The sequence below is a fragment of the Chroicocephalus ridibundus genome, chromosome 19, assembly GCF_963924245.1.
Source record: "Chroicocephalus ridibundus chromosome 19, bChrRid1.1, whole genome shotgun sequence".
Lineage (NCBI taxonomy): Eukaryota > Metazoa > Chordata > Aves > Charadriiformes > Laridae > Chroicocephalus > Chroicocephalus ridibundus.
In genome coordinates this window covers 2,293,110-2,309,792 of record NC_086302.1, presented here as the reverse complement: position 1 = coordinate 2,309,792, position 16,683 = coordinate 2,293,110, and the positions used below count along the sequence as shown (strand labels likewise).

The 16,683-nt window shown below is 68.1% G+C and overlaps 3 protein-coding genes across 6 annotated transcripts in view; all 3 read left to right on the top strand.

Moving 5' to 3' along the window:
• Nucleotides 1-212: 212 nt before the first annotated feature.
• Nucleotides 213-1,766, top strand: TMEM35B (transmembrane protein 35B). The gene is made up of 3 exons (XM_063355882.1): nt 213-506; nt 1,017-1,197; nt 1,289-1,766. The coding sequence occupies exons 1-3, from the start codon at nt 399-401 to the stop codon at nt 1,417-1,419; spliced, it is 420 nt and encodes a 139-aa protein (XP_063211952.1). The 5' UTR covers nt 213-398; the 3' UTR covers nt 1,420-1,766.
• A 2,103-nt stretch (nt 1,767-3,869) lies between these two features.
• LOC134525275 (platelet-activating factor receptor-like) lies at nt 3,870-5,064 on the top strand. The gene has a single exon (XM_063356004.1). It carries the CDS (start codon nt 3,874-3,876, stop codon nt 4,876-4,878), a length of 1,005 nt encoding a protein of 334 aa, XP_063212074.1. The 5' UTR covers nt 3,870-3,873; the 3' UTR covers nt 4,879-5,064.
• Nucleotides 5,065-7,425: 2,361 nt separating this feature from the next.
• Nucleotides 7,426-16,683, top strand: part of DLGAP3 (DLG associated protein 3) — a 28,296-nt gene continuing 19,038 nt past the window's right edge. For 3 of the 4 annotated variants that reach the window (XM_063356028.1, XM_063356024.1, XM_063356027.1), the window contains exon 1: nt 7,426-7,777. The gene's annotated coding sequence lies outside the window, so the exon portion shown is untranslated. Of the gene's footprint in view, nt 7,778-12,396; nt 12,918-16,683 lie in introns of those variants that run through there. The other variant, XM_063356025.1, reaches the window with a different exon arrangement.

Sequence of the window (16,683 nt, the reverse complement as noted above, 5' to 3'; positions counted from 1 at the left end):
GCCGCGGCCACCCAGAGCCACCGACCCTTTGCTGGCACCGAGCTCGACCCGCTTATGGCGCCCACGAAGCCCCAGCTGCGGGGTTTGGGGGAGTTTCCCCCCTTTTTTTGTTTTTCACCCAGCTCTAGTTTGGCAGGAGGATGGTGCCGGCCGCGGGGGGGGGGTGTGTGTGTGTGTGTGACAGCCGCAGGGGGGGGTGTGAAGCTGCAGATCTGAGCACTCCCTGCCCCGGCAGCACCCCGCGGCTGGAGGGGGATCCCTGCCCCTGCCTGCCTCCGCATGTCCCTCTCTGTTCCAGCCTCCGGGGGGGGCCGGGGCCAGGGGCCGGGCACGGGGCCCGATCCGTGCAGGGCCGCCCCGCCCCGCGCCGCCCGCCCCCGTCCCCGCCCGTCCCCGCCATGGCGGCGGCGTTCACCGCCCTCCGCGTCCTGCTCGGGCTCTTCTTCCTGCTGACGGGCGCCGTGAAGCTCTCGGAGCAGCTCTCGGCCGACCTGCACCGGCACATGGTGAGCGCGGGGGCGGCCGAGGGGGCGGCCGGGCGGGGAGGGGCGAGCGGCCGGGGCTGGGCTGGTTCGGGGGGTGCGGGACCGAGACCCCGCGGTGCCGGGGTGGGCCCTGGGGCGGGGGGGGGATGAGCACTCTGGGGGGCAGGGATGAGCCCTTGAGAGAGGGGACGGGCAGGTTGGGGAACTGGGGTGAGCAATTTGGGGTGCAGGGCTGAGCCCATCGGGGTGCTGGGGTGCAGGGCTGAGCCCTTAGTGGGGGAGGTGAGCAGGTTGGGGTGCAGGGCTGGGCACTTTGGGGTGCAGGGCAGAGCCTTTGTGGGGGAGAGGCTGAGCCTGTCGGGGTGCCGGGGTGCAGGGCTGAGCCCTTCGGGGTGAGCAAGCCTGAGCCCCCCGGGATGCAGGGCAGAGCCTTTCCGGGGTGCGGGACTGAGTGGAGCAGCCCTTGCCGGAGGGGCTGTGCCCCCCAGCCCCAGGCTCAGGGCAGCTCCGCTCTCCTCCCACCCTTCCCAGAAGTCGGAGTTTGTGCGGTTCGCCGAGGTCTTTCCCCTGAAGGAGTTCGGGTTCGCACCAGAGCCGGGCCGGTACCTGGAGGTGGTGGGCTGGGTGGAGGTGGTGGCCGGGCTGCTGCTGGCCTTCGGGCCCCAACTCCTGCAGGAGATCAGCAACTTCATCCTCAGCGTCATCATGATTGGTGAGAGCGAGCGGGTGCCCACCACCCTGTGCGGGGTCTCGGGGGACCCTCGGGCAGGGACCCCCATCTGCACACTCTGCTCCTCGCCCAGGTGCCATCTACACGCTGCTGGTGCTGCGGGAGCCCCTGGCCATGTGTGCCCCCGCCACCCTCTGCCTCGGCCTCCTCCTGCTGCTCAACATCCGCGGGCACGCGGACCCCCCCAAGCCCAAGTTCGAGTGACTGGAGGCAGGAAGGATGGACGGCTCGGCCAGCGGGAAGCGATGCCCTATGATATTTTCGTGAACGGCATCACGTCCTGCTAGGTAACTTGCCGCTGGTGCACGGTGTGTCCTCTCCTACCGCTGCTGGGGACCCCGGTGCTGGTTGTCCCCACACTGCGGGACCCGGGCTGGTGCTGTGGGACGGTGGCCGTGGCACCGCCGTGGCACTGCCACCGCTCCAGCAGCTTCGTTGCTAAACTCGCACAAAGGTGGCCATCCCTTCACGGTGTTCAGCCACACCGGGCTGGGGTTGGCTCTGCTTTTCTGGGGGCTTTCATATTTTGGAATAAAGCCTCTTGTTTTTCATGTTTTGCCTCCCCTGTTTATTTCTGCTTCCCCCCACGCTGAGCTGTGGGGGCTGAGGGGTTGTCCTGGGTCTGGAGGCCCTGGTCCCCCAGAGCAGCGCATGGGGACAAGGACTGGGGACAGGCGGGAGCTGCTGGCAGCTGGCGTGGAGGCAGACAGCCGTCAGGGAGAGCCCGCACAGGGCCAGGACCCCCCCGGCCGCCTGGAGACACCCAGCAATGTGCCAGGCCACTTGCTGCACATCCCGGGGGGGGACAGCAGCAGTGCGACCCCCCCAAACCCTGTGCATGGGCAGGCATGTACTTTTGGGGGTCTTGCTCCAGTGGGGCCCTACACCACAGGGACCCCTCCCTCACCCTGGATGAGCACAGCCAACCCCATGGATGAACCCCAAGGTTTGAACACAGTGCAGCACCAGCAAGGTGGCCGGGATGGCTGTGGGGGGACACTGGCTGTCTTGGGATGAGCAGAGAGGGTACAACACCCCCGTACCCCGAGCGGGACCTGAACCACTGTGGGTTGGCACCCTTGATGTCCCAGAGGAATATCCACAAATTGCAGGACCGTGCAAAGCAGCGAGTGGCATGCTCACAGAGCGTGGGGGGGCCCAGCGTGCTGCTCCCCCTAAATCCAGCTTTGAAGCCAACAAAAGCACTAAGGGCCAGGGGGAGGCAGATTCCAGCTTTGATCCCTTTCAGGGCATTCCCCTTTTCCCCCAGCTGCTGGGTGCAGAAACTTGACCCTCCGCCGCTTTCATCCTGGCGTGGGTGGGGAAAAAGGCCCTGGGAAATGGTCCTAGACGGGGCTGGGGGCACACAGCGGGGCAAGCCGTGCTGGTACCGGTCTGTCCGGCCACCCCCACATGCCCCCAGCCCCGTCAGCCGGCGCAGGGGGTCTTAGCTTGGCTCCAGCAGGGAATCCCCCATTACATACACACGCAGGTGCTCTCCCTGCTCCAGCTGCCCTCCGGCAGGCACTAACCTCCACGGGGGCTTGGGATGGCAGGGGGGGATCAGGCAGCCCCTGCCTACCCCCAGCACTTAAAGCCTTCCCCAGCCTGGCTGGATCAGAGCGCGAGGAGCAGCCGGAGGGGACGCAGCTGGTCCAGCCCGACCCGGTGGGGTAAGTAACCGGCTCAGCATGGGTGAGATGGAGCATCCCCCCTGCAAACAGGGGTGGGGGAAGGAAGAGGAAAGGGGGACCATTGAGGGAGCCGAGGGCTCCCTGGGGGTCTGCGCTGACTCTGCAGGACAACCGAAGCGCACTGGGATGAGCCCTGAGTCCCCCCCAGGCTCGGCAGCTCATCCCTCTGTGCCTCAGCCCGGCACTGGGTGCTGCATGTGCCGAATCCGGCCCTGCCGTGCTGGAAAACACCCGCTGGGTGACTCAGTGCCGTTGGCGAGGTGTGGGCAGGTGCTGACGGGAGGTGAAATAGCTGCAGCCCTGGGATACAGCTGTTCATCACAACGTGGTTTTCCACGGCCAGGACCAGCAACCAGCGGGGCGGCAAACCTGCCTCGCGCAGGGCTGGGGGGCACAGGGGGGCTGCCGGCCCCATGCTCGTACCCCCACCCCACGCCGGGGTCTCTCCACTCTGGTGCATGCTGAGCCGGTGGGTGACTTCCCAAGGGTGCACTGCGGGGGGGGGATTTGGGGTGCTGGGAGTGGGCTGGGGGCCGGGTGGCCCCCACAGGCACGCGGTGGCGTGGGAGGTGTTAAGCCCCGCAGCTGCCGGCTGGAGCCGGTGCAGCACCTCCGGGTGCCGCCGGCCGCAGCTCTGCCCTTTGGCTGCCGCGCAGCTGCGCCTGCCACTCCCCGGAGAGCCCTGGCCGGGTGGCTGCTGGTGGCCCCTGGGCTCCCATGTGGTGTAGGGGGATGTGGCTGGGGCTGGGCTGGGAGGGGGTCCCACAGCCCCCCGTCTCCTGAGAGGAGCCGTTGAAGGCTGAGCCCCTGATGACGGCATCTCCATGGGGTCTCCGCCTCCGGTGCCCAGCAGCTACCGCAGGCGCCAGCCGGAGAGGTCCTGTCTGGGTCAATGTCCCTTCCCTCGAAGGCTGTGTTTGGGGCCGTGCCACTGACTGTCCACCCATCTTCACAGGAGCCTGGGATGAACGGCTCGGCGCCAGGGCCGCTGCCGACGGGACACCCCGGCGAGTGCGTGCCCAGCGACCCGGTGCAGTTCGTGCTGGTGCCCGCCGTCTACTGCCTGGTGCTGTGCGTGGGGCTGCCAGGCAACCTGGTGGCCTTGCTGGTCTTCCTGCAGAGCGGCAAGGTGAGGAAGGCCATCCGCATCTACCTCATCAACCTCACGCTGGCTGACATCCTCTTCAACCTCACCCTGCCCCTCTGGATCCCCTACTACCTGGCTGGGGGGGACTGGCTGCTCTCGGAGGCCGCTTGCCGCTTGGCCGGGGCCGCCTACTACCTGGCGACCTACAGCGCCATCACCTTCATGGCGCTCATCAGCTTCAACCGGTACTGCGCGGTGCGGGCGGCGCGGCGGGAGCTGCCGCTGACGGGGCACCGGGGGGCCGCGCTGGCCTGTGCCCTGGCTTGGCTACTGGGACTGGGCTGCGCCGTGCCCACCCTGGCCACCCGACAGACCTTCCCCACCCGTGCCGGGGCCACCGCCTGCTTCGAGCAGCATGGCCGGCAGCGGGCATACGCCTACGCCATGGTGGGCTTCTTTGCCGCCGCCTTCCTGGTGGTGCTGGGCACCTACGCCTCCATCGCCTGGGTGCTCTCGGTGCCCGCCGCCGCCTCGCCAGGCTCCCACCGGCAGCAGGCACGTGCCATGGTGCTGGGGATGCTGCTGGTCTTCGTGGTCTGCGTGGCCCCCTACCACCTCACGCTGGCCCCCTGGGTGGGCAGCCGGCCCTCCGTGCCGCCCTGCGGCCCCCCTGCCGTCCTGGACGTGCTGCACACGCTGAGCGTGGCCCTGCTCAGCCTCAACAGCTGCCTCGACCCCCTCGTCTACTGCTTCTCCATCCGACGCTTCCGCGCCGACCTGGCACGGACCCTGCGCAAGATCGGCCGGTGCCTCCCACTCTCCCCCCCGGCCCCTGCCGGGCCCGTGCCCAGCGTCCGTGCGTCCTCCTTCACCTCCTCATAGCGGGCTGGGCACGGGAGTCCTGCCCCCCAGCTGCCCCGGTGCCACGGTCCTGGTGGGATGGGGTCCCTGGCGCCAGGATAGAGATGGAGAGCAGCGTGGGGGGAGCTCTGGCTTTGTGCACCCCCCTCCGCCTCCCAGCCTTCATCATTCTGTGCATCCCCACGCGCTCTCGAGCCCACGGTTTCCGTTCACACATGGATCCTGCCCTCTGCGTTCGCAGGCGCTGGGAGGGTGGTCCGCCTGGCGAGGGGAGGCAGCGCTGCTGCGCGGGGGGGGCGCTGAGCCGTGGTGGGACAGGATGGGGAGGGATGCCCAGGGAGGGCCCTGTCCCCTCCCAGGGGTCTCCATCAGGAGACATGCATGATCAAAGACACCTGTGGCCGCCCTGGGGGAGCTCTTTGGGGTCCCGTGGCCGGTCCTGTCCCGCAGCATGCCCAAATCCCCCCTGCTCTCAGACAGGATTAAACATTAATGAGCCAAAGGCTTCCCCTTCCTCAGTCTCTTTGCTGGCGGCCGCCTGCGCTGCACACCGAGCAGCGCCAGCCGCTCCTGCGCCATGGGGCAGGGCTGAATGTGGGGAAGCCCCCGGCCCCCCCAGCCCCGGCCCCGCAGCCCTGGCCATGGCTCAGCCCTGCTCCTGCAGCCCCAGCCTGCGCCAGGGCGGCTCCTGCACCAGGGGCTGCTGGGCCCTGCTCCCCCCTGCCCCGTGCCCTGCCCGCGGGTGGGTGGCCATGGTGGGCGCAGCGCAGCCCCCAGCCCCACGCCTGCCGCCCACCTTCCCGGCGAGCCCCGCTGCGCGGCGGGGGCGGCGGAGCCAGCGCAGGGCCGTGGGCGGCTGCGTGGGTGGAAGATGGTGTTTTCCCAGCCCTGGCTGGTTCCTGCTGCCACCGCAGCCCCACTTCCCGGCGCTGCACGGATGGGAGCAGCGGGTGCTGAGCAGCTCTGGGGCAGTCAGGGGCAGGGGGGGACAGTGACAGGGGACAGGGGGGACAGGGTGCATCAGCTGCCCCCCACCTGGGGGTCTCACCCCCCCAGCACAGGGCTGCTCTCTGGCATGCTCCAACCCACTGGTGCCTGGGAAGGAAGCGGATGGAGGAGGAGGAGATGGGCAGCCCGGGGACCACCAGCATGGCACTGGCAGGGTGGCAGCCGGGCACCGGGACGGTCAGGAGATGCTGTGCCTGGTGGGCAGGCGACACACAGTGGGGCAAGGGCAGGTCCAGGGTGCCGGGGTCTCCATGTGCCATGGGAATAGTGCACCTTCCTGACTCAGGGAGACCCCGGCACAGCTAACGTGGGGTGGGCTTGCAGGACGCTGGGGTGCCCGCGGTGCCCAGGCGCTTTGCTCTGGTTCTGTGCAGCCGTGCCCATGGGCTGGGCCGGACGGAGCTGGTCTCTGTGTGCCACAGGGCATGGCCAAGGGTGCCCCTGCTCCGCACCCAGCCCTGGCCCAGCCGTCCTCGACCACCCGCTTGTTCCCCTTTTGAAGTTCATATTAAATTTTAATCCCTTTATGTAACTGCTGAGGGAGGTGGGCAGAGCTCCGCTCCCCGCATGCAGCAGCCATGCTGATAGCAATGAGGGCACCGCGGGGCTGGGCGAGGGATGGGGATGGGGGCTCACCCCCCCTGGGGGCCAGCAGGACTTTTCGGGAGCTCTCTGCATGCCAGGGGTGGGGCAGCCCCAGCTCCGGCTCTGGCCTGGCGGAGTGTCCAGGAGAAGGGACTGTTCAGTGGGGGGCGGCAGGGGTGGGGGCCATGGGGCTGCTGAGCGGAGCACCCCGAGATGGGGGCGGCTCTGCAGAGCCGCAGCAGGGCCCAGATCCGGCCTCGCTGTCCCCGCAGCATCCTGCTGTCCCCCTGCCCTGTGCCACCCTGGGGAAACACTCGTGTCCTCCAGCCCCAGCCGTCCTGATGGGTGACTGATGGTGTGACCGCTGGGGACAGTTGTCCTGGCTAAGGAGCGCAGCGCTGGGACGTGGACACAAAACGCCGGGGCACGGCTGCTTCAAAACCCGCTCCAGGTGCCTGTGTCCCCCCATGTGGGCTGTGTCCCCCCGCATGTTGGGCAGGGGCTCCCACGCGGTATGGCGGGTGGCTTCGGGGCCAGCGGGGCACAGAGCCTGGCAGGTGCCACACGCAGCTTGGCATTAACCAGGTTATTGTGCCGCCGCACTTCTAACCTGCGCGTGCCGTAATTATTATTATTAGCAAATTACACGGTGAGGTGCGAGGGGCTCGGTGGGCGGGCGGGAGCTGGTGGCCCCTGCTTTGCCGGGGGAGAAGCTGGGCCCCTGGGGGCTGCATCCATCCCGGGGCTGTCCCGGTACCCTGGCACCTCCCGGGTGGGTGGCATGACCACACGCAGGGGTGGGTGACGGGTCCCGGGGTGTCCCTGTCACCTCGGGCTGCCCCAGGAGGACACCCAGGGGTGGGTACCGCTTGTCCCGGTGGGGCAGAGCCCACGCTGCGTGCCCCACGGTGGGCAGCTCCCCGGCCCCACGCCCGGCCCCCGCGGCTCCCCCCGCTGCGGGCCGGGGGTCCCGGGGCGCCGGGAGGCGGCGGCAGAGCCGCATCGGAGCCATCTTGCGCCGCCGCCGCCGCCGCCGCCGCCCGCTCTGACTCCCGGGGAAAATCCACCGCCGTGTCTTGCCTGCGCCGCCGCGGCGGCCCCGCTCCATCCGCGCCGCTCCGCGCCCATCCGCGCTGCACTGCGGGGCCGCCGCCACTCGCATGCTGCCGCCCGCCGCGCTCCCACGCGCGGGGCGCCGGCCCGGGCCGCGCCGGCACCGACCCAGCCGGGACCGACCCAGCCCCGCCGAGCAGCGCCGGTACCAACCGGGCCGGGCCGTCGGGGAACCGCCCGGCAGCGGCCGGAGGATGTAGGCGGCGGGAGCGGGGTAAGAGCGGCGGGGGCGGCGGGATGCGGACGCGGGGGGCCGTTGTCCCGGTACTGCCCGCGCAGACCGGTGGCCCCGGGGCATCGCCGGGCGGGCGGGGGCCTCGGTCCCGGGGGGAGCCGCGGTGGGGGGGGGTGGGGGGGCTATCCCCGACGGGGCGTCGGGGCGGTGTGGGACAGACCCCCCGGGGACGGGACGCGTGGCCCGGGGACCCATCCATCGCCGCCGAGCGGGTGCTGGGGGGGAGCGGGGGGAGATGGCAAAATGGCTGGGGGCATCTCACCGGCACCGCGGTGCTCGGCTCAGCCAGCGCCGCTCGGGATCCCCCGGCGGGTGCGGGAGAAGGGGCGCGGGCATCCCCCGTCTCCTGGTGCGTTGGGGAGGGGGCTCTCAGCCCCGGAAGGCGACACCAGCCATCCTGGCTCCCTCCTGCTGCGAAGGGCTCGGGCCAGGGTTGGGCAGGCCCAGGACCCCTCCCCAGCCCGGTGGTCTCCCCTCTCGCCACGCTGTGCGGCAGGTAAGGGTTGGTGCTGGGTGCAGGAGCCATGTCCCGGCCAGGCCGGTGTGGGTCCAGGGCTGCCGGCGGGTGCTGGGAGCTGGCACAGAGCGCGAGCCGAGCGGTGACTCTCACCGCGGATCCAGGCTCCGTGGTGCAACCCAGCCTGGCAGGCAAGGAGAGCTCTCCGGGGGCCCCGGTCGGGGTGTCTCTCTCGTCTTATTGCCTTCCTTCTCCCGGACGGTTGGGTTTTGTTGGAGGAGCCTGTCTGGTCCCTCCAGCCCGTGCCAAACCTGCAGAGCAAGTTGGCGCTGGGACCGCTTGTCTCTCTCCATCCCGTGACATCCAGCCCTGCACGTCACCACCCTTCTGGGGTGCAGGGCAGTGCTGCCCGCAGCGGGTCCCTGCCAGCTCCCGGGGCCAGGCACAAAGCCCCGAGTGGGCAGGAAGGGACAGAGCAGGGCCGTTGGGTACCGGTTGCCCCCGCAGGAGTCCAGGCTGGGAGCAGAAGGCCTCCCTTGATGTAAATCGGGGCAGGATCCGGCCAGCAGTGCAGACTCTCCCTTAGAAAATGGATGTCATTTCCCGTCTATCTCGGCTCCTCGTCTCTGTGCTCCCAGTGTCCTCCCGCACTCGTCCGTGGTTCCCACCCCTCGAGGACCCCGTCTGCTGGGAGAAGGAGCCGGGGGCCGGGCACTGGGAGACGGGCATGGCCATGCTCGGGAGGCTGGAAGGAGACACATCAGCCTTTTCAAAGCATTTATTCAAGCGCCAGTAGGGCCACGAGGGAAAAAATAGCCATCAAAGTGACCATGGAGCGTCTGAGCTGGAGGGGCCCCTCCTGGCTGTGGGGGTGGTGAGAGCAGGGTAATGGGGGTGGGAGCCATGTTTGGGGCTGCCTTGGGCATTGTTACCCCACCGAGCCCGGGCACCAGGACTGGCTCTGGGCATCCCTGCTGTGGGAAGCGGGGTGACACAACCATGGCGTCCCCATCCAGCCTGGGCAAGTTGGTGCCGAGCCCTCAGTGCCCAAATCTCCCTCCTGAGTGCGAGGGCTTGTGCCGTGTGGGCTGGAGGAGCAGCACCCAGCCCTTCTGCCGGGCCTGGCCGCTGGCAGCCTGGGCAGGGTGCGGGGAGGGAGCAGAGAGCGGTGGGGAGCCCAGGCTGGGGGTCCCTGGGGGGGCCTTTCCTTCAGCCTCCCCATCGTGAGTACAGGGCAGAGCCGTGCCGGGGCCTGAGGGACACGCGGCCGTGCAGGAGGCAGGAGGCTGGTGGTAGGTCCCCATGGACCTGCCTCCCCACGAGGGCAGGATCCGGCCCCACGCCGGGGTCTTGTACCCAGGTGATGCTGCTGCTGCTGGGGCTGGGGCTCCAGATCCAGGTTTTGCAGATGCTTGTGTCTCTCCGACAAGCTGATCCGAAACCCTGGATCCCACCCAGGCAGAAATTTGGATCTGGAGCCAAAGGTGACTCTTGGCCCTTATTGCCATCACGGGTGAAGCGAAGATCTGGATCTGAGTGGCGACATGAGGAGCCTGGATCCGGCTCCGGAGCTGAACGTGTGGCTTGTGCTCCTTCTGCCCATCAAATTGGATTTCCTGAAATAGCCTGTTGAAGACCGGGGCCTGGCAGGGACCGAATGACAGGTCACCAGGGGTGTGGAAGCCCCACCACGATCCTGGCTGCCTGCTTCAAGACGTTGGCAGCCAGCAATAATAGTAATATACGGTGCCATTGCCGGGAGAGCGCAGCGCCGGAGAGCTAAGAATAGCAGGCGAGACGTGCCGGCAGCCGGGGGACTCGCGGGGAGGGCTGGTGGCCAGGGGTGCGCGCGTTGGATGTGTCTTGGGGGGACATCCTGGTGATGGGGGGTGGATGGAGGTGGCTGCCTGCCTTCCTCACAGTGGGGAGGACGTCCCCGTGGTACAGGTGGCACGGGGCATGGCAGGTGCCAGTGGAAGGCAAGGGGACGGGGAGCCTTGGAGCCCCAGTGCCACCGACCCGGTGTAGTGCCCTTCAGTGTGGCCTCGGGGCTCTGCTGTCCCCAAGAGCTGGGGGTGAAGCCTGTGCTGCTGAAGTGCTCTGTGGCCTGGGATTGTGGCCGTCTCAATGGCAGCGAGCAACAGCCCAGGGGGGGGCCACCCGGGGATGAAGGAGGGGGCTGGACTCCCAGCGCCTGCACCCCATGCTTACCTCCCCTCTGCCGGGCAGGATCGAGCCCCTTCTGCCCCCCCTGCTCTGCCCAGCGCGCTGGGGCTACGCAGCATCGGCCTCGGGGGGACAGAGGGGACACAGCCACCACGGGCAAGCGAGCCAAGCCGTGGGCAGGCCGGGCTGCTCTCTGCCAGCCGCGCTGGCAGCACGTGGCAGCAGAGCAAGTGCCCATCAGATTAAGGAGAATTAATTTGTACTTTCCCCGTTTCCGCGGGGCCGGGGGTGCTGTGGGCGCCCGGTGTCCCCCTCCCTCCAGCAGCTGTGCTCCCGCAGCTCCGTGTCAGCGCCTCTACAACCTGCCCTCAATCCTAATTAGATTTTCCACGTCCCCCTCCCCAGCTCACTCCTCACCAAATGCTGAAGCAGGAAGGAGCCATGACATGCTTTCTAATCAGCTCCTGAATTCAGATTTCTCTTGGCTGTCGTTGGAGGAGGCTTCTCACAGCCTTTGTCTGGTGCTGCCCGAGCAGGGTGCTGCTCTGCGCTTCACCTCGACGCCGTGGCGATGGGCGATGCCGGTGCCTCGGGGAGCGAGTGGCCACACGCGGAGGGAGCCGGGAGACCCTACAAAAACACAGCGCTGTGCGGAGCTGGGCACTTGCAAGAGCATCACCAGCACCCACAGACCTGCCACGCGCGGCCGGGACCAGACAATGCCGGGACCGGCAGGAGCTGGGGCTGCCGTGTGGCGCGGCGGTGCTGTGCCGGTGATGCCGACTGCTCCCCGCCAGCACACAGCGTCATGGCCGCTGCTGCTGCTGTTTTCCCGGGGCTCATTCTGTGCTGCTCCTGCGGGGCCGGGCGGCTGGTGCGGGAGCTGGGCACTGTGCCCCCTGTGCCCGTCCTGGCACAGCTCCGCTGCGGCCGATGCATTGCTGGGTTTGGCTCCTTCCCCGGCACCCGGACCTCATCGGCAGCGAGTTGTGGCTCTGAGCGAAGCCAGGGGATGCAAACACTTCCCAGCGCTGCCAAGCCCCAATTAATAGCCTGTGAATCACGATGCCGTTGGAAGAGCAGATGTTTGTGGCGTGGTTGCCAGCGCTCGGTGTTTCACCAAGGGTCTGTTTGGCCTTAAACCGTCAGCGTTGGGCGGCAGGCGGTGGTAGGAGCCTCGCTGCTTGCCTGGCCCTCTTCCCCGGCAGGGCCGGGAGCCGTTTGGGCTGGGAATTAGCTGAAGTTTTTGGTGGGCAGAGCGGAGCAGAACAGCCTGTCTGTGGGCGTGTGGGGGTGCCGCTTCGGAGCGAGAGGACTGCGAAAGCTGAAGGTACTGAATCCCAACGCGATGCCTGGCAGGGGACCTGCTGGTGTCCCAGCCCCAGCGCTGTGGTCTTGACCCGGGGCAGTGCCCGTCTCCCCAAGGGGCTGGAGGGGCTGTGGCGGGACTGGGGGCGTCAGACCCCTCGGTTTGGGGATGGTGAACTGGTTGTTACTGGGGATACGCTGCATGTCTTGGATGTGGCTGTTCCTGCCATGATGGTGCAGCTCGGCCAGGTCGGCGTCCCCAGCCAGTGGGTCAGGGTGAGACCCCATGGCGGTTGGTGCACCCTGGGTTGGTACTGTCAGTGTGGCCAAGCTGAGAAATGGTCTCGGCATTTCATGTCATGACACGCGTCTGCTCCGGGCTGAGCCAGGCCCGCTCTGGGTAGGGGGAGAGGGGATGGCCCCACGCAGGGTGGGGGGTGGGCGTGTGGGGGGCTGGTGGGGGCAAGGGCTGCGCGCAGGTGCCTGCAGGGTGCTGAGGAGTGGGTGGGTGGGTGGGCGGGGGGGGCGTGGGGAGGCTGTGGGGTGGGAGCGGTGGGGGTGCGGGGTGCACAGCGCTGCAGCGGTGCGGGAGCAGCCGGGTGCGCGGGGCCATCCAGGTGCACGGGGATGCAACAGTGCGGATTGGCCGTTGGGTGCGCAGGGCCATGCGTCCGTCTGTGTGTGTGTGGCCGTGTGTCTGTCCGGGCTTGCAGGGCCGTGTGTCGGTCTGGTTGTGCGTGGCTGTGTGTGTCCGTCCGTGCGTGTGTGGCCGCGTCTCCGTCCGTCCGCGCGGGGCTGCGTGTCTGTCCGTCCGCGTGGCGATGCGGCGGTGCGTGCGGTGCGGTGCGTGGGCATGCGGGCGCTGCTGGCGTGGGCAGTCCCTTCCCGTGGGTGCGTGGCTGCGCACGGGGGTGGCGGGAGCGCGCGGGGGTGTGTCCCGAGCGCGCGGGGGCGCCGGCTCCGCCACCGCCTCTCTCGCCGGCTGGAAGGTGCCGGTGTTGGCCCGGGCACCGAGAGCGTGGCCGCTGCCGCGGGTGGCCGTGACCCCAGGGACGCTCGCTGCGCGGCCTGGCCGCGGCATGGGCAGCCCGCAGGGATTTGGCAGGAAGAGAGCGAATCCAGCCGCCGCGCCGCTTCCGTCCTCCCGAGCCCGGGCGGCCAACTTCATGGCTTAGTGGCAGTGGCAGGGTGAGTGGGGCGGCGGGGGCCGGGGAAGGGGCTGCCGGGCGGGAGGGGAGCGGGGCTGGCTCTGTACCGGGGCGGGGGGTCCATGCCTTGCAGACCCCCTCTCCCGGGAGAGCCCCGCTTTGTGCCCAGCGGTGCCAGTGCAGCGGATGCACTGATGGGGGCAGCTGAGTCCCCTCCATCCCGGGCAGAGTGGGAGACCCCAGGCAGCCCACACCCCCGCGGAGCTGCTCCTAACCCTTTCCTGGCCGAGTCCTCCTCCCTGGCAGCCACCTCCTCGTCTCGGTGTGCAGCGTATGGCTTCCGGCCAGCCCTCGCCCAGACAAGCCTCGGCACAGCCTTGAAGCTCTCCCGGCCGGGATGGGGAGCTCCCAGCCCAGCGGTCTCTCCTCCCTTTCCCTGCAGCCCTGTGCTGGGCCGGGGGCTGCATCTACTGGGGCCGGAGGCTGCAGGCACTGGGGCAGCGTGCGCTGGGGCTGTGCGTGCTGAGTCGCAGGGTGGGCTGTGCCTGAGCTGAGCTCGCCCCTGGGGGCACGGTGCGCTGAGCCCTAGGGACACGGTGGTCTCAGGATGAGGGAGGTGGGGACGCCATTGCTCCTGGCCCAGCTCCGCACGGGGCCACGCTGTGCTGCCTGTCCCCGAGCCGTGCAGCATGGGGGGCCGTGGCCGGCTGGGAGGGGGCTGTGCACAGGGGAGGCTTTGCTGTACGCTCAGAAGTGAGGGGATGTGCCAGCCTTGCCTGAGACCCTGTGAGGTGGGTGTTCATTTGCCTGCTCGTTGTGTCCTGGAGGGCTTTTCCTACCCCGCTGCAGAGCAGGGAGCAGAGTCCTAAGGCAGCTGCACCGAGCGTGTCCCAGCAGTGTGGGGAGTGGGTCAGGGCTGCACCTCCATGTGTGCAAGGGACATGATCCCCTCTGTCGTGTCAGTGTGTTGGCCTATGGATGGAGCTGGGGAGCCCTGGATCTGCCTGCCTGCCTGCCAGACGGCCCCGCTGCTGGCGAGCGGCACAGCCGGTGCCGACATCTGTGCTTCGAGCCCTGCTTGTCTTTGGTTCGCTCCTTGGCACAGTCACAGTGGCAGTTGGGTCCCTCCATACCTCTCCGTGGTTTTCCCCCACCGCCTTTCCTCTCCATGAGGAGAGCCTGTGTTCTCCGGTGTGTTTTCTTGGAGGGGAAACTGAGGCAGGAGGGAGAGAAGTAGCAGAGCCCACACCTGATCCCCACCATCTTCAGGCTCGGTCTCACGCTTCACCTCAGGTTGTTTTTTCCTGCCAAGCGATGCCAAGAGCCAGGGGGAAGCGAGGGCATCCCAGGACACAGCCCACGGCCGTGTCTGCCCGGGGCACAGGAGCCGCCCGGCTCCTCCTGCCGCCACCTGGCGCGTCCCTGGCCTGGGGCTGTGGGGCGGCTGTCTGCAGCGGGGGCTGCCGGGCGGCGCGGTGGCGCTCGTGTCAGTGGTGGTGCTGGTGTCAGTGGTGGCCACAGTGGCAGTAGTAGTCACAGTGGCAGCGGTGGCCATAGTGGCCATGGCGGTGGCCGCGGCGGTGGCGTGGCGCTGGCCTTGGTGGCGCTGGTGGCGGCGGGCGGGCGCTGTCCGCGGTGCTGATCCCCCCGCGCCGCGTGTCCGGACGGGACAAGGGCAGCGTGTCCCGGCCCCTCGGTCCCCCCGGGCTGCGAGGGGCGCGCGGGGGCTCGGGGTCCCCCTGGGGACGTCCCTGGGGACGTCCCGGCCCGCCCCGGCCTTTGATGTGCGGCAGCTCCAGACAGGGCTGGCGGGACGGGAGGCCGATCCGTGGCCGTGGCTGCCACCCCACGCCCTGGCTGCCGGGCTGGGCATGGCCTGCCGCCTCCGGGCACCGCTGATTGTCCCGCTGTGCAGGTCGGACGGGGACCGGGCGCCACGACTTGGGCTGGCGAGTGGGGCAGGGCAGAGCAGGCCGCCTGGGGACACAGGCCACCAAGGCTCCATCACGCCCTGCCAGGTTTGGGGCAGGCTGGAGAGGTGCTGCCGGCTCTGCTTGGTGCACCCAACTGGGCGCGGGGTGACCGATGTGGTGTCCCCGGGGCAGCACTGCTGGCTGGGGACACTGTAGCCACCTCTGCCCTTGGAACCGTGTTCCCAACCACGGTGCCAGTGCTCCCAGCACAAAATGTCAAACCATGCAAATGAGGCTGCGGGAGCGGCTGATTGAAGGGCCCTGCCCCGCCTTGGAGTTGCAATCAAATATGCAAATGGCTCCCGAGGAGGCTAGTGAAGGCTATTAATAGCAGGGGATGAGGCTGTGGGAAAGCATGGTGTTCCTTGAGAGGATGAGGCAGGGGGCTAAGCTGGCTCACCTTGTCCCTCTGCCCTGCATGTGCCACCTGGGCAGGCACCCACCTTTCTGCCAATGTCCTGGATGGGGTGGTTCCTGCGGGGAGCCCATGGACACCAGGTATCGCTTTGGCCCCCATGACCCTTTGTAGGCCATTGCTGCCCGTGTGCTTGCACTCCTGCCCAGTGTCCCATGAGAATGGTGTGCATCTCCGTGCCGAACAGCCGGGAAACCCCGCGGGGCAGTCATGTTTGCTGAAAATGCCAGGCTGAGATTTTTTCCTTGGGGAGTCTACCCTCGAACAAGGAGGAATTAGGTACCTGGGGGCACCTGGGTGCTGCTGGGGGGGGTTGCTGTGGCTCGGGCTGGCAGGGGGAGCTCAGCCTGATGCAGGCATCTCTGTTTTGGTGGAGGGAGGGAGGAGGGAGCTAGGGAGGGCTCCTCCCAGCCCCCCATCATTCATGCTCTACTTTCATCTCCCCTTCTGTCTCTCCTGGTTTCCTTCCGTTGCCTCAAGGCAGAGGATGTCCCTCTCCTGCCAGCTCCACTGTGAGCACGAGGCGGGTTCCCACTGTGGTACTGGTGGGGACTACACTGTCCCCAGTGTCCCCAGCTGGTGTGGGGGGCTCAGTGCGCCTGGGGCTCCGCCACAGTCCCTCTGCCCTGTCTCACGGGTTTCAGGAGCTGGGAACCACCTGACCTTTTTAGAAAACTGTGGAAGTAAGGCTGGAGACAACAGTAACTAATTATTTAAAATCTGAAACTGGAATAATTAGCCCAATTAACAGTCTCAGGTGATGTCTTATTCCATCTGATAACAGCCTGAGGAAGAGGGAAATTAATTAACCTGTCAGCCTGACATTTGTAGGTCACCGCTGGCTCCTCGCGCCTGTCCAGGTGGCAGCAGGGACAGTTCGGGGGTGCCCGCCCCACTTGGTGCAAGGTGTCTGCGTCTTTTGGGGGCCTCGGTGCAAGGGGGGGGCGGGGGCCTGTGCATGAGCCAAAGCACTAGCTGGGGGAGACAGGTTGGGGGCTGGTAGGGGGGGAGAGGGTGCTGTGGTCCGAGGCAGGGTGATGGGCAGGGGGACGAGGCTCAGCATCCCCTGGGAACGCCACCAGCGCAGGTTCGTTAGCGAGGTGGCAGCTGTAGGCCTTTAAGGTTGCTGTGGAAACGGTGCTGCTCGTTACCGGGAGGAGCCTCCTGCTTCCCAGGCAGGGCCCCCCCCCCCGACCGCTGCGGGAAGGGGACCCTCGCCCCGGAGACACCCGGGACCTGCAGACCCCGGTGTCTGGGGAGGGAGATGGCGAGGTCATGGCCATGCACATGCAAGCGGGTGGTGTTGGCTTTGCAGCTCCCTGCCGGCCAAGCCCCCTCTGGCACGGACACCCCCCAGCTCGTCCTTGGTGTGGCTGGTGGTACCAGGCAGGGCTGCACACGCATGGAGACACGCATGG